This window comes from Hippoglossus hippoglossus, chromosome 10, assembly GCF_009819705.1.
Source record: "Hippoglossus hippoglossus isolate fHipHip1 chromosome 10, fHipHip1.pri, whole genome shotgun sequence".
Classification (NCBI taxonomy): Eukaryota; Metazoa; Chordata; class Actinopteri; order Pleuronectiformes; family Pleuronectidae; genus Hippoglossus; species Hippoglossus hippoglossus.
The window spans coordinates 14,671,906-14,697,049 of NC_047160.1; the positions used below are offsets into that span (position 1 = coordinate 14,671,906).

Below are 25,144 nucleotides of genomic sequence, written 5' to 3' on the forward strand. Positions count from 1 at the left end.
ATTTCCCAGAGTTCATGTCTGAAAACAGTTTATGATTGTTCAACATTTTGTTTGTTCTCTTACAGTAATAACGCTTTGTATATGTCGTTTTCAAAAGAAATTTACCTGAAAACAGTCAAACAAGTAATTTACCATAAAATAAAACATTCAATAAATAAACATTATGAAAGATACTCAAAGAATTCAGGTTACATTTTTTTACATAGAATCTTTACATATGATTATGATGAAGAAAAAGCCCTCAACACGTAACAACTCACGGAAAATATTAACTTGACAAAAACTATTATTGTTGACATGCCTGCCATTTTTTTTGTGCTGTCAATGACCTGAGGATCTGAGGATTGCTGAGGATTTTGTCTATAACCTGTCCTGACAGTGGTATAGCACATGATTCATCTTCCATAATTATGATTTTAAAAAGCATGTTTATTTCTCTATAGTGAAGAAAAACTAAGGCTTCAGGAGTATAAACCACGTTGGTCTTATTAACATACACGATGCACAGTGAACATCTGGTTTTAAACTTGGTGAAATAACATATATAAAATGTAACAGGGAGTTAAGTCAACATCACTGCTGCTTGGTTTGTGACGAACAAACCTTTGTGCTGCAGCAGGTTTTCTTATTGAAAGTGGGTCCACAGCTGGAGGCCCAGTCTCAGAGGGGGGGGGAGACATTTGTGTCTCCCAGTGAAACAGTGCAGCAGCAGCAGCAGCAGCAGGGTGGTGACTTCTCTCCGCCCCTCCAGCATCAGAAAGAGGGAGGGAATTACAAGTCAAATTGGGGGGAGTCTGTAGCAGAGAGAGAAAAAGAGGTGTGGAGCCTCGTACTACCAGGAAAGCTTCACAAAGAAGAAAGGATCAGCAAAGAGGGGGAAGAAAGGAGAGGAGGTTTAGTTCAGGGGGAGTTTGACGGTCTCATTGACTGTGAGGAGAGAAAACAATCAGCTGAGCGAGTACATTTTTCTTCATCTTCTTCTTCCCCCTCTCACTTCAGCAAAAGCTTTTTAAAAGACATTGTTTTGCTCTTCAACTACAAGTGAAGTAAGTAGCCCGATAAACTCACGTAAATACTCACTGTGTCTGGTAACAAGTGTAACTTTAGGTGTATTAATACTAAGTTTATGAATGGTGATGTGCGGGAAGTGGAGGCGTGAAGCAGGACAAACCGGCTGCTGCTTCTCACACGTGGCAGAGGACTGAGACTCAGTCAAATTTTTACACCGTTTGGAAAACCCGCGAGTCGCCCACATGCCTGTGTGTGTGTGTGTGTGTGTGCGTGCAGACCTGTGTGTGTGTGTGTGAGAGTTAAAAGTCTTGCTCACACACGGGAGATAAGTGTTGCTGTTCGACCTCCTGCTAACCAGGATGAGGGGGTTGTTTCTGTTCACATGTCTTTACAGTTGTTTCCTCTCTCATCACCTTTCACATTGGTTAAAGTCATTCAGCTGCAGTTTGTAAATTCAACGATTTTGCTCACCGCTGAGCTTGGAAACACAGAGCTGGTGAAAGTCTTGGGTTTTTAATTCACGTTTGTTTATTTTATTTTTTTTCATTTTGGCCACAAGCAGCAGCGCGGACACGTTTATGTCAGGGAGAGAAAGGACAGATGTTGCCTTCAGGAGCACACGTTAAAGACCCATTTTTTGTCGACCTATTATAAAATTGGCTGTTTTAAGCCTGTGTTAAGAGACTTTGACAAAATGATTTCATATATCCACAAGACAGCAAAGGGTTTAATTACAGAAATTACAGTCCTAGAAATAAACTCTGCAACGATCAATTACCGTGGCCGGTGATAAACCTGTAGAGCCAATACATTCCACAGGCGACAATGAAGGCTCAAATATAGTAAGTGGCTGGTTGGTTGGTAAGTTGATGTACAACTCATCAATTTGATGATCAATTCATTGATTAAGCCATTTGAGAAGAAAATAAAACCACAACATAAATATACAATCCACTCATCTTTTAATATTATTTCCCCAAAAATACTTTTACATTCACTGGTTTCTCAAAAATCAACGTGTGCTTCATTTACAGATTAGAGGGATTTTAAAATATTTAGGGTTTTTTAGACACAACATAGGCCTTTTAAAATGCACCACTACTGTCTGATGTTTTAGTTCATTCATTTTCTTGCCACGGATTTTGTGAAATACTTTGTAATCTTGTTTAAGATAAGCGCTATAAAAATACAAATTATTATTATTATTTTATAGGCCCAACTATCTATTGAGACAGTGACCACTTGTTGAATTAATATTAAGAATTTATATGGAAAAGAGTTGTAGCCTTCAAAAGAAAAGCCCGACAAACATTTTTCAGCTGCTCAAATGTTAGATTTAGCTGCTTTTCTATGTTTTAATACACTTACACCTAGATATATTTGAAGTCAGGTGAAATAATCAATATCTTGGCCATTTTGTTAATTATTTGCTAATATTTAATTGAGTAGATACAAAAATAAGCCTCTGGATTTAGAGGCTATCGCTGGACACAGGGAGGAATCTCGACATTTCGGACAGGACTTGAACATGGCATCAGACGGGCCTCTCCAGGGCCGGTAACCGGAGCCGGGGGCTGAGGTCATGCAGGCGGGGGGACAGCTGCTGGCCGGGGCCGGGCAGGCAGGCAGCTCCAGGGGTGTCATTATTATTATTTTGTTCGGGACTCATTGGGGCAACAGAGGCTCCCAGAGCGTGAGGTTTGTTTTCTTGGAAACTGGTGAGAATAAAGAGTTTGGGCTGTGATCCTTTGTGTCGCACTGAGGTCGATAAACACGGCGGGTCAAGGTCACACACATCCCCGCGGGGAAAAAAGAGCAGGGCCGCATGTGGGAGCAGAAACAGCACAGTTAGACACAAAGACACGTGATGAAGTCAGCGTGTCATGGTCTCTAACTCTAATGCTGACTCCCAAAGAGTAGAGATACGTTTAATAGTTAGATATATAACACATATCCTGTACTATAAATACTCTGTATGGCCTCAACAGTTCAGTTAGTCATGATGGCAACATTGCATCATTCAGCGCCTGTGCGCAGGTATTTCAGGAAACAGCCTCCTTAAATGGTGCTGCTGTCAGTATGGACTTCCCTCTGCACACACACACACACACACACAAATGTTTGTACTTCTATGTTTGTCAGGACACTCATTCACATAATACATTCCCTAGCTCCTTACCCTAACCTAAACCTAAAATCCGGACTGTGCATTGACCTCCATTCATTGTGAACCTCCTAACCATAACCTTAACCATGACCAGCACCTGCCTAACTCTCACTATTACCCAATTTAGCGTTAACCAGGATGTCAGATAATAAGTTCAGCCACTGAGCAGAACCACGACATTTGATACAAATCAAGGCTCCTCTGCCCATCCTGACTCGTACTTTTTACAACGCCCAAATTTTAACCTCTAAATTGACTAGATTTGGTTTTATGAAGAAATATTTAAAGGTATTTTGACGTACTTTTCCTTGAGCGCCCGTGGCCTCTTTGTACTCATCCAGAGTGCTGCGTTTTTTTTTACCTAGCCTATCCTAACCTAATTCCATCCTAACTTTACCAATCATAACCTAACCTAATATTACCTAAGCTAACCCAATTCTATCCTAACCTACCCTAATTCTAATTGAACTTAACTTAACTTAACTTAACTTAACTTAACTTAACCTAATTCGAACAAAACATCACATAATTCATACCTGAACCCTAAAACCAAGTTTAAACCTTCTAAGCTTTGAAAAAGTAACAGTGACCAAAATGTCCTCGCTTCGAAATGTCAAACAGATGTGAAAATACACAGTCACACAGACACACACACACACACACACACACACAGACACACACACACACTTCACAGTGTTATAACAGTGGCTTGCAGCTGCCTGCGATGCCAACACTAAAAGCCTCATGTTTTAGCTTGTTGGCGAGTCTTTGTTGTGCGTCGACTCTCCTGCGTCACAACACCAGGGACTCTCCTCATTAACCAGAACCGGTAGTTAATATTTGTCAGCCTGTTCAGCCTGCCATGAATTTGTGCACGTGGGTGTATAACCTGAGCTTCCACTACTCGCCCAAGAGCAAATTATACCTCAGTCTCTCCTGGTGCAGACACACAATGTTTCCGAGAGTGACGCATTGCATTAACAACATTGTGTCCTCATTGTGTGAGCCTTGACCAGCATGAGGGTCATATGTGTAGTATTTGTTGTGTGTTGATACTCGTGGTCGGGCCACAGCAGAGTAAATCCAATCCATGTGACAGTAGCCTCTTGGCCTCTAATGAACTGTGTCCGTTCACACTGTGTTTGTCTGTTCTCCTGCATCAACACACAAAACCCGTCCTAGTTTCTACAATGTACAATGAAATATAAAAGACACAAAAGACTTTGGTTCAGATTCATAAAGCTCAGAGTTACTCAGGCATTACACCTAGTTTTAAACAAGGAATTATTATTATATGGTGTGATCCGCTTTATTTATTGGAATTAATTGATTAGACGAAGACATATTGATTTTCTGGGTCAGCTCCTCTGGTTTTATCTCCTTTGAACATAATCTCCATTACTATTGCTCTGACAGATACTGCCAAACAATGTATTAGCTTTGGCTAAACTTACCATGTATTTTTACACCAATACAGGACTGCAGTGTTTTTCTCCCATCTTTCATGTTTATGTATTTACAGGAGTATTTAGCTTATTGTAATATGAACCTGTCCTTTAAAGGAATGTACAGATGTTAAAATGGTCGTACAGTTACGATTAAAGCTTATCATCTTAATTATGTATTAAAGAGAAAACGCTTACGGCACTTTTCACATCATCAACATTTTTACTATTTTTGACCGGGTTGCATTTATTTAACATTAACAAACTGATATTCCATGATGTTCTGGGATTTCCGGAGACACTGTCTCCTGTCCTCTCTCTGGGGCACATTGCAGCTGGCTGTCGTGTTTGGGGAATTGCGAGAGCTTGGCAGAGGTCCCAGGCTTCACTCCCTAGACACCACAGATATGGGACTGCGTAAGCAGGCAATACTGTCTCCAGAACTAGAACATTCATTTGATTGTTTAGGAACTAGCAGACCCATAGATTAAATGATCTGTAGGGGTTTAAAGTGTGACTGCAGGAAAGCAGACTTCAGAATATGAGAGGACATCATGCACAGTTGTTGTACTGATGAATTCAGATTTTCTCCTTGGCCAAGCTTCAATAAATATTTCAGCATAAGATGTCAAAGGGCTCCTGAACGCTTTCACTGATGAGTTGACCATTGATCTGCAGATATTCCACAACTCATGACCCATTACATATAGTAGAGGAGGGATGACTCATAAGTTAAGGCATGAGGAACAGTTGTCGTATGTGGCTCTGGGCAACGATGATGTCAAAGCACGGCTGTATTTAAAGAAAGTGACACAGTTGTAACCTCAGCATTAAATTGTGCATTCAATTTTACAGATCTTAATAGACGTGTAGTAGAAATGTGAAGAGGAATATATTGTTCTGTATAAATTATAAAACATTTTAATTCAAACATTCATATTTATTAGGACTGAAACAATTAGTTGATAAAACAGTTGACTGACTGAACATTTTTACATTTTTCTGCCTATTTTTTTTTGAAAACATTACATAATTTTTGAGCAAACACTTACCTTTGTTACAGGTCAAACAATTAATCGAGAAAATAATCGTCTGATTAACTGAAAACAATCGATAGCCGCGGCCGTACTTGGCCTCTAAGTCATTAGTGTCACCCCACATTAGAGACACTCATAGTCAAACTGGTCGCCTCTTAACTGTGTGTAACAGGTCAATTTGTGTGTTAAACATTTACTGAGCAGACTGAATGAGTTTCCACGCTACGATGCCTCATTGTTGAGTTTTGGGGAGACTTGTGTGAGTGCTGAGTGGGCTCTCATGGTGGGGTGTCAGTTACCACAGAAATCCCCCTTTTCAAACTCTCATTTTAGTACAAAGCAGTTCACTGGGCTATGGATAATCGCATTACACGCGCCCCCCATGAACACATACGCAGGTTCATGGGCACACGCAGAGACAAATCTGTCCCATTAGATCTTCTCTGCTTCTCCGGTGCGACACACACACACACACAAAGGAGATGCCCTCATTAGGAACTACTGAAACCGTTTCCTTGACTGCGAGTGGCTGAGATTTTTCCGCCCTCTCTTCCTTACCACTTCTCTGGTTGACCGCCAAACAGAATAGCTGGTTATATTTGGATCTTTGCTTCGTATTTAGATGTTTTCCAGATGTGTGTGCGTGAGATCCCGTCACATGTCGCAATATCCAGACGTGTCCTGTGTGTCCTGTGCGTGTGTGTACTTTGGAGGTGGTCACAACTAACATGACTTTATTTATTAAGTCACGTCATCAGATTCACTCCTCTGTTTTGTTTGTGTTTTGTACATAAAGGCTGAATCGTCACTTACTTTTGACCCAGAGAGATAACAGCAAAGATATGTGGTTAAATGCCGCTGAGAGACGCTTCCAGTCCGACTCAGTGCTGCTGTTTTGTCACCCTTTTAAAAATTTGATCCTTGTATCCTCTTGTCAAAAACAAGGGTGAAACAGCCGCTCTATTGACAGCACAGTGGGTCGACTGCTGACTACAATGAAGAGCAAGGTGTCAGGTACTTAGCTGGGATTTACAAAACAGTGGCTGGTCACACGGGTGGTCATTAGGCAAACAGACAGAAATGTCTGCAGTGTCTCCACCAGGTCGCTTCAGTGAAGCAAACATAATGAAATATCTCGGTTTTTTATTTCACTGAAAGAAGGCGACCTTTCACAAGCCCCTCTCTGTGTGGGGCATCAGGACTTTTAACTCATTACCCACTGAACTCCAAATGGATCATGAGTGGTTTTACTTTAGGTTCAGGAAGTTGAAAGAGCTTTTAGTGATGGTGGTCATGATTGGTCCTGCGTGGGTCACTTTTATTGTAATTTAGTTTTGATTGTATTTTATCACCTCCACCAAGGAGGGGGTTGTCATTTGTGTTTGTTTGTTTGTAAGCCAATTACCATGAAACTCGATGGAGTGTTGAGGGACAGTATGTGTCAGGGAAGAACCCTCTAAAGTTTGGTCTGGATCTGGATCTAGACCACCTGGATCCAGGTATTTTTTATTTTTTTAACATTGCAACTAACCCTAATCTCTAACGTTGGCTATTATGCTTTTCGTTTGATTATTCAGGCAAATAAATCACATTTTTGAGGGCTTGAACATACTCGAAAACAACAGCACCCCCTAAAACTGGTTTAACCAATCTTCACGAAATTTGGTACACATGTGTATAGTGACTGGAAATAAAAGTCTGTGTCACCAATTCGATTAATGCAACAGGAAGTCAGCCATTTTGGATTTAGTGGTCAGTTTACACGTTGTGTATTTTAACGAACTCCTCCTAGAGCTTTCATCAGATCAACTTCAAATTCGGTGAATGTCATCTCAACTCTATGGAGATTACAATTTGTTAAAAGTTTTAGTGTACGTCACGGTGTGACTATGCTGTAGCGTCAAAGTTTGATGATTGCCAAAAAAGAGGGATTTGTTATAACTCCTCTGTGCATTGTCCAACAGCCTCAAACCTCCTTCACATGATCACAATGCCGGCCTGAACAGATCCATATGTCAATATTGACTCATCGTGACAGCACCACCTGCTGATGACAGAAAGTGAAATTTTTTATACTTTGATGCACTGCTCCTGGTTGCTTTATAATATACAGCTCAAATGAGCTCAGACAAGTCATACACCCATGGTCAGAATTATGACATTTCCACAAACTGTAAACATTGTGGTGCGGCGAAGGTTGATCCTTCGCCAAAGAAGACAAAGTTGTTATAACTCCACTGTGCATTGTTCAATCAGCACCAAAATTCGGTCACATGTTAATAGTCCAGCTCCATATGTCAACGTTAACTCAGGGTCATAGCGCCACCTACTGATTCACTGTGAATAGGACTTTTTTTTACTCCACTTTGCATTGTCTAATCAGCACCAAAATACTCACCTATGATCCGAGTTCCGGCCTGAACAGCTCCATTTGGCAATATTAACTCAGGGTCATAGCGCCACCTACTGATTCGCCATGAAACAGGCCTTTTTTTTTTTACTTCACTGCACATTGTCCAATCAGCCCCAAATTGCTCAGGCTTCATCAGAGCCCCAGCCTGAACAGATCTATCAGTTTGAATGTAGTGATAGCGCCACCTAATGGCAACAGGAAGTAAGCCTCGTTTTACAACTTTAAGATTATGCGGATTATGACTCAACACTGGGGTTATAACTTCATTGTTGCAGAGGAAGCGACGCCCCGTTTATCCAGGAACATAAATATGAATTCAGCAGGTTTTTATAAAGTGTTGGTCATTCATCTTGTGTGCCATTACGGTCATTTCCTCGATTTACTGCACTGTTGATATGGTCATAAATTATAACACTTCTTTGTAACTTACTATTTTAACCTTTGATACACAAGCTATGCAAACCCCTTCAAATGCACAACATGGGATATATGCTTTTATAGCTTATTCTTCCTTCTTTTCATCCTTTGATGACTAACAGGGATAGTCTTGTATGTTATCAAAGGAGCCTTCTTCATTTAAGAGAGCTGGATACCAAGATGCATCCAGCTTAATCCTGGAGAACATAATTCTAGGTCCTCAGCATCAAAGATGTCAGACTCAGAATAAAGACCAAGTATTGCCTCATCCTGTTCTTTAAGCAGCATCGTTATGCCCATATTAACCGTACGTTTATTAAGTATATACTGTTATATTTCGAGTTGGTGGTCATAGATCTCTTTGATCTTAGACTGTTGCAAAGGTGAAGATTTATACGATCACAAGTGCTCGGGCCCTGCACAGTGCTGCTCGCAGCCCTCGTTTTTGTATCATACCACGAAGAGACTTTTGTCGATCCTTTGTGTCTTCACTTAATTCTGATCGTTACATTAACCTCCTCTCCCCTCCTCCAGAGAGCAGCCGCGATGATGAAGCCCACTCTCCTCCAGGCCTACAAGAGGCGCTGGTGGATGGCGGTGACAGCGGTGATTGAAAACCTGCTGTGTTCTGCTGTGCTGCTGGGATGGGGCTCCCTGCTCATCATGCTGAAGAGGGAAGGCTTCTACTCCCACCTGTGCTCAGGTAATAACTCAACGCTATTGTTGGGGTCTTTGAGAACTCACTTAACAACATGATAATTATAATCTAAAACCCCAATTAAAGCAATAATATGTAAAAATTCTTCACTAAAATGTCTACTAACAACGAGACCTGTGTTATATATTTGTTCAAACAAAGTGCAAACCCAGAGAAATCCCCAATTTCACTCCCGGTAACGAGATGTTTCATTTTGGTCGCCTTTTAATTGCGTCATATCTGCTTAAGCTGTGGATTTGCTCGTCTCTGCTGTAACTTCCAGGGCAAACGACGTATGACGCAGGAAAATCACACCAATTGGTTTCTTCCTTCCACTCTTTGTATTGGTCACTTGTAATGTAACACCATTATTCATAGCCATTTCCTGTGCGTTCTGTTGCCGAAGCTCTCCCTGTAAAGCGCTAATTGAGAGACCCCTATTGGCTGAAGTTACATATTGTACGTTTAAGTTCGATTTCTGTGATTGGACATTTCTAACAGTTTGTTGGACAGAACTCATTAATTATGTTTAAATGTTGGAACAGTTCTCTTTGGTCGTGATTGACTTTTAGTTTTTGAGATAACGACGAGTTCAAACCAATGTCCAGAAAAAAAAATACTACGTGGTTATCATTCTTTTTTGGCATTTTACTGTTAAGGCTGCTTGCAAGCCTCCTGTCACCGATCACATCTTTATCTTTTGAGAGTTAAAATGATCCAATAATTTACTTTGAAATTAGAAAATATGTAACAGAAACAGTTTGTGCAGCAGAAATATGTCGAACCCCTTAGATTTACTTTCCAACACATTGTAGGAACACCACAGTAATGAAGCACTGAGTCAGAACATGTTTTAGATTTGTCTTTACACATTCCTAACCCTCGTGTTTCCTATCAAACCTCCACACTTGTTTCCACAGAGAACTCCTCAGTGCATGTGTCTTCGGGTAACTCCTCTCACGGTGAGGTGGAGGAGCTGCTCAGCTGCGTGGACCAGGAGCAGATGCTAAATATGGGGTTCACCATTGGCTCGTTCTTGCTCAGCGCCACCACCCTGCCGCTCGGTATCCTTATGGACAAGTTTGGGCCGCGCCCGATTCGCCTGGTGGGAAGGTAATGATTTGTAATAAAAAATCAAAACATAATTTATGTTTTATCAAATGCATAGTTGCTTTTAAGAAGCAGGACAAAGTGATGCCTTTTGCTACTGCTGGGAAAAAAAAGGAAGAAATTAAAACATCATAGGCCAGGTCTATTGGTCTGTGTGTTCCACACATCATGGACAAAGTCAGCTTACTGATTTGAAAACTAACTGAATGAGTAAGAGACAGTTTGTTTGTCCACTTACACAGAGGACATTATTTGAGTAGGGGGTCCTTCAGTGGGGCCCAGGACACATTCACATACACACTGTTAAAAGAATGTTTATGATGGTTTTTAATTTATCAGCATTCATATGTAGTAGAGATGAGCCCAAATGTCATTTGGACCTAAAAGACCTACAGCGTGTAGAAACATTCGACTCGTGTGATGAAACAAACTAATCAGACTGTAAACAGGCGAACAGAAGACAGAGGCTCAGCTGTCTACACCGGAAGCCCCAAAATATTGGTCTTTGCCCCCAGAGGCTAATTTGTTGTCAGACGAGAGCCTATGGGCTCTTGGTCACAGACATTTGCAATTCTAGAGCTGGTCTCCCTGTTACGTTCCAACCACAAAAGTAGCTGATAGATCACATTCCTGGAGTGGGAGGAGGGAGATGGTTCATCTTGTGTGTGAATGAGTGAATGTAGGTAGGGCTCTACACTGTGTGTATAGTAAGTAGAGACATTCCTTCATAATTTGGGTGTGGAAAAGGGAAGACAGTCATACTTTCACATAAAACAATTACACTGCTAGAAATATAATCACACACATGCACTCTCTCAAATTCACAGTTCGAACATCGATGACAGAAGCTGTGCTGTGAGCTTTGATAAAGAGATGAAAGCTGATAATAAAGGGAGACTGAGAGGTTTATCTGGAGATGCAGATGTTGCATGTGACAGTTTCATTCTCTGGCAGACAAACAGCAACTTAACTGCAGTTTAGTGAACAGTTCTGTTAAACAGCTCATTCTAATTGTATAATAAAGTTTGCAGAGCTTGAAATGTTCTTGTCGTTTCGTTGCAGCTCGTGTTTTGGTCTGTCCTGTGCCATGATGGCCGTGTCTGCCTACAAACCTGACGGTGAATACACCCACCCACAGACACACACAAACACACACGTTATCAGTTAATCAACTGCAAACTGTGACCCTAGATATCTGTAAAGCACAGCTGCTTAGTACTGTTTAACTGTGGCAAGAATATGTATCTGCACATTGCGTAACGACACAGTCTTTCTGCACTGTGAAGCTTCACTGCCTGAGTGCAGACTGGTGGAAATACTACAATAGTTCACCACCTGAGGTCCTGGCTGACTTGAAGATGACAAGGCCGACTGAGGGTCAAGAAGAGCAACATTCTCCATGTTAACATATGATGCTGAGGATTTGATCTATTTCTTGAATTATGCAACACATCGTTCACAGCAGAGACAGGAAAGCTCAGTTTGTAATATTTTGGCAGTTGAACATTTTCATATTCTCTCGAACGTGTTTTTAAAAGGTCCTGTTAGACGACTCGACACATCAGCTTGATCTGTGTGACCAAGCAAATGAGTTTTGAAAGTTGAACTATTACATCAGGATTATTTGGAAATGTTGGTTAAAGTGGAGACTCTAATTTTCCTCAGATCTTTATTATTCCTGCAATGGCAGCCATGTACTTGTATTTTCAAAGGAAGGGATCCTGCGACTTGAATCTTAAACAATCATAATAAACTCCCCTGTTCCTGCACGGTGTCTGGAAATCTAATATTTTATTCCCTGTGGTGTTTTTATTGAGCCTTTCTACCTTCAGATTCTTCCACTGTGTAGCGGCCTCATTATGAGAGTGTCTGTCAGATCGTCATCACCTCCTCATCCTACTGTACATACTTTTTTGGAAATAATGAACTTACAAATGTAACTGCAGAAACATGACAAAAACAAAGAAGATGAATACAAAACAAAACAAACAACAAAAAGAATTGTACAAAAAAAAATCTTTGTAATCTTCAATTCTAGTTAGTACATAAATATACACAGTTTGGCTCTTGGTGAACACGGTGGACACATTGTCTACCACACTTGTTTCTGAGAGAGTAAATGTCACTTTAACTCTTCCTCTGTTTCGTTGTTGATTTGCAGTTTTGTCAGCGCTCATCTTCTTGGCTCTGTCCCTGAACGGCTTTGGCGGCATCTGCCTGACCTTTACCTCGCTCACGGTGAGACACAAAACCAACAGGAAAACACACAGAACCTGACAAACAAAACCAACAGGAAAACACACAGAACCTGACAAACACCACATCGCTGATACATGATGAGTCAATGGTCGGTTCCCACTTTTATAAGATCCATTTGGTTATTGGTGAACAGGCAGGCCAAGTCATTTTCACATTTCCTCTAGTTTTGATAGTTTAAGATATCAAACGTAACAATTCTTCATTGAAAGGTCTAAAAACGACGATGTGATATATTTTGTTGACTTGTGTACTTACATTTTCTTAAATTTTTAAACCCAATTTTTATTCAAGGTAACAGGATGTTTCATTTTGGTTGCCATTTAATAGCGTTTTATCTGCTTTGACCGTCTCTGCTATAAGTGGGACAAACAACGTATGAAGAAGGAAAAACGGACTTTTAGCCGATCAGACAGTTTTTTCCTTTCACTGTTTTTATTGGTCACTCGTAATGTATCACGATTGCTGTTTAATTCGTAACATGGATAAGACTTTAATAAACGATCAGTGAACATGATTTGCGCCTGAGTCATGTCAGGTAGATTTTCATTGGCAATGGTGGTGCTTCTTCCATGACATCAACTGGGTCCTTTGTTATTGTTTTGATTGAGTGACTTGTTCGAGTTTCACTGCGACGCCTGTATTTTAACAGCATTCATGTTTGTCCGGACTCAGGAGACAAAGAACCAAATAAGAATGGGGCAGAAAATAAAGCGATAACTCTCCTCTGTCTGAACTTTGTTTGGAATCACTGTTGCGTTAAATGCAAACCTCTCGTTGGAGTAGATGGTCACACTATGTACTGAATGTGAGTCCTTGACCAATTCCAGCGATTATTGTCAATGTGTCATGTATTTACAGTGTATTTAAAGCAGTCTAAGTCTGAAACTTAGGACAAATAATCTCCCAATTGAACCGGGTCAGTCATTCGAGGTGCCGTTTGCAGCAAGAAAATAAATCACTACATATTTAAAAGTGATAGGGAAATATTTGTCATCATGTTGAGGAAGATAAATAATAAGGGCATTGTCACGATATTGTAGAGAACTGTTCACTGGGCCCATTAAAAAAGCACTGAAACCGCAAAAAGAAGAGGAAAAAAAAGCCTGTAGTTATATAACAGATATTCTGAGAATGTATGAATGTGCGTTTGTGTTCCTGGAACCACTGAGCAGAGAAGTTTTGGTAGTTGAGCGTCTCAGTGTATTTGGGTCCTCTGTTTGTCTCAGCTGAGGCAACAGTGTGTGTTGTGATAGGGAGCTTGTGTTTATTTACCTTCACTTCAGGCTTGTGTATTTGCGTGTGAAGTGTCAGCTGGTACCAGCATATTATTATCGTGTTTTATTGTTGTGTCCTGGAGAGTATTTAGGTTGTGCTGCTTGTCGGTGTGCACGGTACGTTAACAGTGTTCTGTCTGAGCTGCACATGACTTCCCCCAGATGGAAACTCTCCCATCTGTGTTTCCACCAATGACGGCGCGCAGCTGACTGCACACCCTCCCCGAGGCTCGGCCCACTCACCTCTATTCAAAACAATCAAGGTCACACTTTCTCCTTTCTCCTCTGTTCCCTCTCACTTACTTCCTCTTTCTTTCATCCCTACTTCCTGTTCTCTCCGTTCTGCGCAGCAGTCCAAGGCAGACCCTTTTCAACTCTGCATGACTGTGCACACGTGTAAATGTACAAACGTGTGCACATGCTTATGTAAACGCATGGAGACGAACATGAAGCAGATGTCGAGATAGTGAAGGTCCAAGCTGAGGGGTCATGTGTCTCATGCTGGGACAAATGCCCGTCTCCTCTGTAGCCTGAATTTGGAGAAAAGAAAAGCTAAAACACCTGTGCCTGTCTCTCTGTGGAGTAAAGGCCAGTTTATACTTCTGCCTTGAATCGGTGCTGTGTGTATGGTGCAGGTACAGCAGCCTGAAGTGCACCTCTTTAGAAATGTAACTGTACGTTTGAGTGAAGCCGACCACAACAACTATAACTGGTCCACTTGAGAACAAGTCTCGTCCATGTCTTAAACTCAAAACTCTTTGTTGGTAGTGTAGAAACTGCAGTGCTCATTGTTGGTGTAATTGCAGAGCGACAAAGACACATTTGTGTACAAGTATAAAAGCTCCCAAGGACACAGGCTCAGGCTGCAGCGTGGGCTTTGTGACGATGTGAGATGTATAAACCAGGCTTAACTTAGGTTGAATTGATATTGAGCACACTCAACTTTGCCCCATATCTTACTGAAACTGCTGAGAAAGAGCTGAAATGGCTGTTTTTACATGAAGAAAAATGTAAACAAAACTTGTAACATATTAGATAAATAAACAAAGGATGGCTAGAGGTGAAAAACAGACTTTGGAAAGATGTCCACAACAATGAGGGTGGAGTTGTGAACATTTTAGAGCTGCAACATTTACTCCATTAATTAATTAGTTAGTCGATAATTTGGGACAAATATTTAAATGATTTTAGGTTCTTATCTGAGAAAAACATGACACACATTGTTTTGCACATGGATACACTCGTCAGTATTCATGTATTTTTGGCACATATACATACACGCACCTGAGAAATGCTCGAGCCCCCCCCCCCTCTCTCTTTATCCCTGTATGACCCCTGTGTGTCTATTTCTAATTGCGTTTGTTGTGCCGTCAAGGACTGACCTCCACAGGTTGTTGTGTTGTTCTGAAGAGCGAATGACGATACAGACTCACACACACACACACACACACACACACACACACACACACACACACACACACACACACACACACACACACACACAACCCCATCATGATTTAAACCATGTGCTTGAGACGAACAGCTCATAATAGATTATAAAGCAGTTTCTGTTTAAAGAAAGAAGAGAACTTGAATTGTTAGTTTCAAAATGGAGGAACCAACCGACTGATATAGAGATATGATACATGACAATTCATCAAATACAATAAGAAGACACTTGAACATTATCTGATGTCATAGATAAATTATTTTAGTATAAAAAAATAAGGAACGTTTTGAACAACATTGATGAAATAATATAACTGTACGAGATCTCCTTGCTCGACAGAGACCACTTGTTCTTGTTAACTGTGTATAGTGCTAATACATCTATTAGTTCACTTATTAAACAAACTTGATCAAATTGGCAAAGGGATCATAAGAGGCCAAAGAAATATGTGTTTTGCTTGAAGTTTGAAATGTAACAAATAGTAAACTAGGTTTTCAGTAGAGCACCAAACTTCTTTCATCAAGATCAAGCCCAATCTCACAATTTTTAAGAAAATGAAGAGAAAGTCCGGCATCTCTGTCTGGACCTTTGTCAAAATGTAATGGGTTCTTTCTTGGCCCTTGTCACATCCTTCCGCTAAGTTTCTTGGAAATCCATTTAGTAGTTTTTCCGTAATCCTGCTGACAAACAAATGGCCAGGGGCAAAAAAACACAACCCCAATTAATCAAACCAATTAATCCCTACAATTCAAACAAACCTGCAACTGTGTATTTAGAGGCTGCTCTGCTTTGTGAATGTACACAGTTGCTCCATGTATAAGTTAAATAAAAATAATAAGTAAAATAACCTAAAATATAAAGCTCATGTATATTTAAGATGAAAGACAATTTTGAGAGAAATGGAAAAAAGCAAAAATGATCCATATTAGCAATTTACAGTTTTTCAAAGTTGCATTCTTCACGGTGACACTGTAAGTAAATGAAAGTTTGAGGTTTGCCCTGCAGCTCGTCATTCACGCATTTCGTTTCTTTCCCTAAATCATATAAAACTGTTTTGCTAAAAAGATTAAGTAATTACTTTAGACTGATCTCCTGCATCATTAACCATTGTGAACACACCCATGTGGTTTTGAAGTTCATCCGAGGGCACAGTTGCGTAACATGTGGAGGCGGGACTGAGGTTGCCCCCCCCCCCCCTTATTTTACAGTAACAGATGTGGGAATGCCCTTGAACAGCTTCAACTGCAAGCAGAGTCCTGCTGGTGGCTGGTTCCTCGTTCCACATACGAGAGCTACTATAAAATCTGCTCAACAGATAAAGGGCATTGGAGGGAATTGTTTTTTAGAAAAATGCTTTTGATTTGAAAACAAATCTTAAAAGCAAGAGTCACACGTCAAAGTTTGGGTTGAACCAACATTTTTATATCCAACCACCTTTATGTCTCCTTGCTGGCTACAGGGGCTGCATGTTTTCAGGTTGTCTTCCTGAAATAGCTCAAGAATGAGAGAAGAGAGGAAATTTCTTCAGATATTATACAAACTTTCAGTTGGACTCAAGGATCAAATGATCAGTATTTGATGATCAAAGGTCAAAGTCGCTGTGACCTCAGGAATCACATCTTGTGCCTTGTGAACGCAACATTTCAGGAACACTTTCAGGGATTCCTTTCAAATTCGTAACAAACCTTCCCTTGAAGTCACAGATTAACTGATTAGATTTGGGTGGTCAAAGGTTTTCGGTCTTCTGAACGCAATATCTCAGGAACACCTTGAGGGAATGTCTTGATATTTGGTACAAACTTTCTTTTGAACTCAAAAGTGCACTGAATAGATTTTGGTCATTGAAAATCAAAGGTCAATGTAACTGATTTCACAAATTCCTGTTTTGCTGCTTGTGAACGTGTTATCTCAAGAATGCCACAAGAGTATCTATTCAAATTTGGCAAAAATGTTCACTTAGACTCACAGATTTCGTGGTTACATTTGAGTCTTTTGAACATAGTATCTCAAGTCTGCCTTTCGGGAAATGTTCTAAATTTGGACAAGTCGTGTACTCAAAGATGAACTGATTAAAAAGATGCCCTCATATGAGACTGACACTGCACTGGTTGGTGGATACATACAAACACAGGGTGGTAATTCTAGACGTGCTATGTAAGATATCTGCAGCCGGACACGAGGACAGTGCCAATGCTTGGATGAATAAAGATTTGACCCGTTCAGTGAGAAGCTGAGGTGCAGAGAAGAAGCCGACTCTAATCAGCTGCGGTTTAGTGTTTCCTGCTGGGTGCTCTGCAGAGAGAGGAGCTGCAGCTGTGGCTTGAGGAGATCAGTCAAACAAAAACAAAAGTAGCTCCCACTACGTCTCTCATTGTCATCATTTTTATATACCTCTCTCCTTCCTTTCTCTCCTTTTCTCTTTTATTCCACTTAATCTACTTGCATCTACCTCTCCACCAGTTCAGAGCTGCATAAAAAATCCAGTGCTCATTAAGTCTTAATTAAACTCAGTGCCAAAGTCTTACAACACCCGAGTGAGTGAGCACAGCACGAGTAGAGCTGGGACTGATTAGTCGTGACAAGTGAACAGCCAAAGCTCCGTCTGTGTGTGACTTTCTGACACCGGTTGACCCTCGTGTGCCTCCACGTGGTCATGTGTTTCCGTCCCCGTCCCCCTGGCAGCGCGAGCATGCACGACATGTGTTGCAAGGTCCTGTGTGAAACCCATTTTATGAGAACTGCCAGAACACAGCGGAGGGAACCTCGTCTGCTGCTGGCACATGTACCGACACATGTACACGCACACATTTCACGCTTTTTCTCGCCTTCCTCCTCACACACAAATCTCAACTTGCTGTTTATTGCTTCTGAAAGCTAACATCAGTTCGCTGCCATCTCACATGGAGGGAATATCTTTGCTTTAACATTAGTAAGAGATGCAAACTCCCCTGTGTGCTCAGAGGGCCCTCGCCTGCATTCCACAAACCTGTGCAGCCCCAGAGTCCCGGTGCTGCAGGTCCCATGGCCCCAGACGGGCTGTGAAGTTTTTGGATTCTCAGAAACACTGAATGAGGATGGGTGTTCTCGAGTATGTTTTCCTCCAATCACTCAGACAGTCTGACTCTTCCTCGAACATCCTCAGGAAAGACTTCTTATTTTTCCTGTTTACCTGCCAACCACATTGTTGTGTCAGCTCTCAAAGTGACCTCCCGCTTTCCTGTACTATTCACCTATAGACCTTAGTCTGCCATAGGGTAAGACAAGAGTCAGTAATATATATACATGTATCTATATATGTATATATACTAACTCTGATCCAGTACTATATTAGTGCTGTACATAGTAAATGTGTAACACAAGTTTAGCTGACACCAGCAGAAGTTTGGGAAACCATGGTCTGTGTTAAGGGGGAATTGTGAGCGTGTCATGCAGCCGACTTAAAATCCTACACATGTGATTTTTTAATCGTGACTGACCCATTTAAAAGTCTAATCAAAGGACACTGAGTGAGCTGTCAGCACAATAGGTCATTGTTATGTTGCTAAGCTACTTACTACTGTAAATAGGTCGATCTAATATATGATGTCTTAGTGCCTGGTGCCCGCCACCTCGTCCCCTTGGCCGTGTCTCATGCAGGCCCCCGCACTGGGTCTGAAGAGCCCTGTGAAGTTTATCAAGAGCCTGCTATAGGTCGGTTTCCACATGTTTAATCCTAACTCAAAGAATTAGTTGAAACTGCAAAGAAAAGAAAGAGCATGAATGTGTGTCTGTGTGTGCGAGGATGGCTTAGTCTTTGTCTGAACTATGGGGTCAGCACCCAAACTGGGTCATGACTCTGTTTCTTGTTTCCCATGACATGGAAACTAATATTTTTTTAATGAGTCTGCTCTGCGGGGAGAGAGAGGTGTTACTGGGTGCAAACTCTGGAGGCAGGACAGGTCACTCACAGTCTTCAATTAGGAGAGAGCAGCTCTCCCGGGCTGGTTCATCCTGCTCACACGAAGCAGCTGTCTGCCCTCTGCTGGTCAGAACAACACACTCCTACTCTAAATCATTATAGACTCTGGATCAAGCACACAGGCTTGACGTTTTTTTGGTTGAGGTATAAATCAACTTATGTAGATATTCAGTGGGATGACCTGTATGTATTGTGGGGATTTACATTATATCGTTTCTCATGTCTCCTCTCCTTTGTCCCTGCAGCTCCCCAACATGTTTGGTGCCCTGAGCTCCACCATCATGTCTCTGATGATCGGCTCCTATGCTTCGTCGGCTGTCACCTTCCCTGGAGTCAGGGTAACTTAAACATTTACTGTTATACTGACGCAATAACTATAACTATCTGGTAAACATAGTCGAGTATTTCGCAGAGTCAGATATTTGCCAAAACAGATACAAAAATTATCTGAATTAAAAAATAATGTTCTGCGTCAGCTGAATGTCTTAATGAGCAACTGTGACAATAACAATGTTATAATATTAAGTCAGTATTGTGTTAATTGTTCTTTCTGTGGCCCCTAAGTGACAAATCATATCAGTTAATGAAGCTTTTGAAGCATATGCAATTTACCTAAAAATTCTTGTTTGTCTTATTTTGAGTATTTACAAACAATGTGTTCCAAACATTTCAAGTCAATGTTCAAACAAAAGACACAAAACAAAATAGTTTCACATTCTGCACTTGTATGTAGAATTCCCCTTTCAGGATCAACAAATTCATTAGAAACTCTACAATCATCATGTCCAAAATATGTATTTCTACTCTCTTAAGTTCACATCAAGATTACGTCTAGATGAAATATTATGTATAAATTGAGTCCACAGAGTGGTGAAACAAGGATTAAGGTTCACCTGTTTGTCTCGCTCCTGTTTCTACGCAGCTGATCTACGATGCAGGCGTGTCCTTCCAGGTGATCATGTGGACGTGGGCCGGTCTTGCTGGGGCTGTCTGTCTCAACTGTTTCTTAAACTGGCCTGTAGAGGGTTTCCCGACACCTGAAGAAGTGGACTACAGGTTAGTTAGACAGCCAGTCTGTTCCTTGGACCCCATCTCAGTGATCAGAGGTCACATACGTGTTAATCAGGACCACAACCCTCTAACCCTGATGTTTGCGTTCAACAGTAAGATCCTCACTATGAAAGAGCTGCCGTCATCGGGCGAGAAGATGGCATCAGAGACACATAAGCAGAAAAACGGAGACGTGCAACACTCAACAGAGAAGCTCTCTAAAGGTCCTGACGCTGCACCCAGTAAGTCAGCAAACACTCACTCAGATGAGTAATTGAATAAAAAGTCTAAGAAGAATTTTTTGTCTTCTTAATCCCATTGTGACAGGTTGACAGACTAGATTCCCCTCAGTTTTTACCATTAATCTCTATTAAGCAGATGCCTTCTTTTGTCGAGCTGTAACTTTTCCATGACATAAAATTGGAATTCTCCTCCTCTCTTTAGATACTGTTCCGTTCCGCCGGTCCGTGTTCTCTCCCATCTTCCTGTGGAGTTTGGTAACCATGGGAATATCCCAGTTAAGGATCATCTTCTTCATGGGGGCGATGAACAAAATGCTGGAGTTCGTGGTCATGCATGGTGAAGAGCATCGTGAGTGTCAAACCCTCAACCACAGCCCCAGTAAACACTTTATTTATTGTGTGTTATTAATAACTTTGATGGAATATTGACAGAATGTGTCTCTCTTTATATTTCAGCTTCCGAGCAGCTGGTTTTGGAAGCAGAAACAAAAGGTGAGCAGTGTAATAATGTGGCTTAAAATCCTGTACTTTTTTGTCACTTGTCTGGTAAATCTTAAATTTTTCTTATTCTGTTTTCCTCAGTGGGTTTCTACTCTTCCATCTTCGGCACGCTGCAGCTGCTGTGTCTTCTCACATGTCCTCTGATTGGATACATCATGGACTGGAGGATGAAGGAGTGTGTAGAGGAGCCGACCGCTTCCTCGGGCACAGAGCACAGGTACATCCAGTGTCAAGATATGGCCAGGAAACTATCTTTATACAGAGTCTAGGGCCATGACCCTAGACTCTGTATAAAGAGGATATAAAGCCAGTCGTGGCCTTTTGATGAAATATGGTGAACATTAATGTAAAGTTTAAATGTGAGTGTGGTGATGATGTAGCACCTTCTTCCTCATCAGAGAGACAAGTGGAACCAAGAGTGACCGTAAGATCCAGAAAGTGACCAACGCCATGAGAGCCTTCATCCTCACCAACGTGCTGCTCATCGCTTTCGGGTGCTGCTGCCTCATAGACAGCCTGCCCCTTCAGGTAGAACACACAAACACACACGACACAGCAGCAAAGGAACAAGTAAATGAGTAAAGAATAAAAAGTCCCAACACTCAGATACAGTGATTTGGTTTTTTTTGTTGCTCTTTAGATTTTGACCTTCATCCTCCACACCATGGTCCGAGGCTTCATCCACTCCTGCTGCGGAGGCCTTTACGCTGCTGTGTGAGTGCTTATATTAATAATGCAAATAATGCAATTCTCTGTAAGGTTATTTCTTCCTTTAACCTGGAACACCGCGTACTTTCACCTGTTGTTTCAAACTCTCTGTAACCACCCGCTATCTCTCCCACAGCTACCCGTCCAACCACTTCGGCACCCTGACAGGCCTCCAGTCCATGATCAGCGCCGTGATCGCTCTGCTGCAGCAGCCGCTCTTCATGGCCATGGTCGAACCCCTGAAAGGAGACCCCTACTGGGTGAGGACAGACTCTTATTAACTCTTATTATTACATTATTATAAATACATAATGTGAGCGGCACGGCTCTATAGATGTTGAGAGTGTCAGTCTGTAGGTTTTGGGAATCCACTGACTTTTTCCTCTAGCGCTACCACCAAGTTTATATAAACATCTGTTACAGAAATTCAGTTTGCCCCAAGAAATGGTCAATTGTTTGGTGAGCCTTTCACTTTGCATCCAGCTGTAGCAGCAGGGATATTTCAGTTGATAAATACCTGCAAAACTCACTCTGTGTTTATTGCCAATTAGAAAATGAATATGAGTCAACATGAATCAAATCAAGCCCCTGTTACAACATTTAATTATAATGTCAAGGAAGATGTGTGACTGTAACGCTCCATCTCTGTCGTCCACCTATCCTTCAGATCAACCTCAGTCTGCTGATCGCCTCACTGACCGGCTTCCTGTTGCCTGGTTACCTGTTCTACCACCGCAGACAGCTGCTGAGGGAAAAGGAGGCCAGAGACAAGCAGGCCGTCGAGCAGGAGATGCAGGCGCTCAACCACAGCGAGGCCAACGGCCTCAAGCCCCACACCAACGGCCTCGCTGCTGTCGAGGCCTAAACGACATAAGAGCCGAGGATTGGGGGAAATGTAGGATTTATTTTTGTATGCGCCTTCAGATGGAGATCCGGCAATGTATTAATCCAAATACATATAGTTTGACATCGCTTTTTTTCCCGTGGCCATTAGTGGTGAAAATTTCACTCCGCACAACAAACCATATCATAGGTCAAACAGAGCCCACCACCTGACCCACCAACTTAGAGTTCCACTTTTAAGTTCTTTGTGATTTAGGGAGAGGTTGTGTCATCATCATTTGTTGCTGTTTATTTATTCTAGTTGAGGTCAAGGAGCCAAATTTGTGTGATTTAAAGCCATGGATGTCACTCGCACGCACAGACATGCGCACAAATCCTGGTGTATCCACTGTGTGTCACACCACACACAGCACGGTACTTGAAAAGCTGTTAAACAGACGCCTGAGATAATCATCAGAATCCTCGCTAACACCAAAGAACAGCGTAATGACAATAAGAACGTTACACTTTGTAGTTCAGTATTGTTTGAGATGTGTGCTTGTGAAGCAAACGTTTAATTGTGTTGTTTCTACTGTAAACCAGCTCAGCAAAAGCTTTAATCATACATCAGACACTATGAGAGGTGTACAAGCTACGAAGGAAAATTTAAAGCATTACAAAATATGAATGCTCGACCTTAAGTACATATAAAGAAGGTTTTAGGAGTATTTTCAGAGCCTAGTTAGTCGCACAGATGCGCACAAATAGGCTGGTTGTAGAGACGCATATCTACCTCCTCTATTTCCTGTTTTTGTACTGTCTCTCTGCAGCCGACTCCTGTACCTGTCCATCATTTATTGTTTTTTGTTTCAAAGTAGGAAATATTAACCCTTTAAATGTCAAACGACCCAAACAACAAATTGAATCAGTGCACAATTGTATCCTTGTGTATTAATGTACTTCAGCCCTTGCATTTCTGTTTTTTTTGTTATTTCACAAGGACAAAAAAAAAAGTGTATTTTTTAAATGGACACGTTTGTCAGTGTTGTTTAACACTTGTACTGCTTTATGCACAGAAATGAAATAGTGTGTGTGTAAAATATGTATTTAAGTGTCTTTTTATACTCTAGCTGCAGTAGCTTTAAAAAGGGAAGCGTTCGTTTCTTTATCAGCAAATGTTATTTTGTAGTGTGCTGATCATGGATGAAGCTCATGTGATTCACTTTGTATGCTTTTTGCGTTTTTGTGTCATGTTTTGATTATGGAGCAAAAAATATATATATATTCAAAAGATTCTGTTTTGGTTCCATTCCATCATCCCCCTCTCATAAACACACACACACACACACATACATGTATATATATATATAAATATATACACACAAACACACAAATATTAACCGATGGCAGAGGAGACAATGGCTGTCATGGCTGCTTCAATGCTGAGTCACATGATAAATACACATTGTTGTTTCAGCCTCCACCTGCAGATGTGTCCACATCTTCCTATGCGATCACACAATGTACTGTATCTATTCTGTACCTGTTTGTTCTGCACACAGCAAGTGTCATGTAGATTTATGAAATCAATTGTAATGTATAATTTGTAATTTTTTGACTATTTCAGAGTGAAGACAGCTTTAGTGGATTCCTTTATTTTGTTGTTTGACGCATTTCTTTTCTGCTTTCCAGTTCGACGTGGAAACAACGTGGTTATTTTTCACCCTGAGGACAAACAATTCTGTTTCCAAGTTTCAGCTCTGTGCCTTTGTCTTGACTTTATCGCATAGGGAGTGTGAGATTCATTTCTGTGCCAAACGTAAACCAAAGCCATGATTAGAGACTGTAAAGCTTGTAGTTAGTACAGTGCTATTCCTCAGGAGAACATACAAACAGAACATTAGTCCTGCAGTTAACACCAGTCCGATCGTAATGTTTGGTTTTTGTTGATTTCTCACTTCAGAGGCTGGAGTTTGTTGTTGAGTATAAAAAAAAACTGATGATTACATTTCATTCACTGTTGAAAGGATTTTTCAGTTTGGCTTTTGTCAAGACTTTCCTTTCACATTACAGTATTTAATGCTGAAACCTGTATACCAGCTATTCCAGCAGCAACTATGTGACCTCTTTGTACCTGTATGATGCCTTTAGAGTAAGGAAAGTGTCAGATCTCTGTTAATGCTGGCAAATTTCATGTTAATGGTACTCCATTGTACATATGGACTTGTAATAGGAACTCAGAGTGGTACCTACTTGAATTGTCCTATGAAGTTAATTTAAATCAACACCTCTAACAGTCTCTCCAACAAAATCAAACACCCTTTCTTTTATCTGTGTTTTAATACTGTACTGTATACACTGGCTGGCCTAATGGTCTGTCCTCACCATCAGAATTGATGTGCTGGTATGTCTTGCTAAATGTACGCCTTTCTTTCCTGCCTTCAATCAATATATCCAGCTTGAGCATTTGAAAATTAAAAATATGAATGTAAACATCTAGTCTTGAGTGGCATTTTTTGGGCATCCACCACAGCAACAAGGTGCCCCAGTCGTGGATCTTATCATGTATAACAACCCAAAAAC

At 41.1% G+C, this 25,144-nt stretch overlaps 1 protein-coding gene across 1 annotated transcript; it reads left to right on the forward strand.

The window, feature by feature from the left end:
* Positions 1-869: 869 nt before the first annotated feature.
* slc43a1a (solute carrier family 43 member 1a) lies at positions 870-25,054 on the forward strand. The gene is made up of 15 exons (XM_034598227.1): positions 870-1,046; positions 9,025-9,193; positions 10,108-10,300; positions 11,360-11,415; positions 12,459-12,535; positions 19,484-19,576; positions 20,161-20,294; positions 20,403-20,530; positions 20,733-20,879; positions 20,987-21,022; positions 21,113-21,248; positions 21,430-21,559; positions 21,672-21,745; positions 21,876-21,999; positions 22,407-25,054. Exons 2-15 carry the CDS (start codon positions 9,037-9,039, stop codon positions 22,602-22,604), a joined length of 1,683 nt encoding a protein of 560 aa, XP_034454118.1. The 5' UTR covers positions 870-1,046; positions 9,025-9,036; the 3' UTR covers positions 22,605-25,054.
* Positions 25,055-25,144: the final 90 nt, after the last annotated feature.

Bases quoted from the DNA above. Each gene is read 5' to 3' on its own strand.
- slc43a1a (XM_034598227.1), top strand. From the start codon at position 9,037: ATGATGAAGCCCACTCTCCTCCAGGCCTACAAGAGGCGCTGGTGGATG. The intron at 12,536-19,483 runs GTGAGACACAAA...TTGTCCCTGCAG, and splicing joins TGACCTTTACCTCGCTCACG to CTCCCCAACATGTTTGGTGC. The intron at 22,000-22,406 runs GTGAGGACAGAC...CCTATCCTTCAG, and splicing joins TGAAAGGAGACCCCTACTGG to ATCAACCTCAGTCTGCTGAT.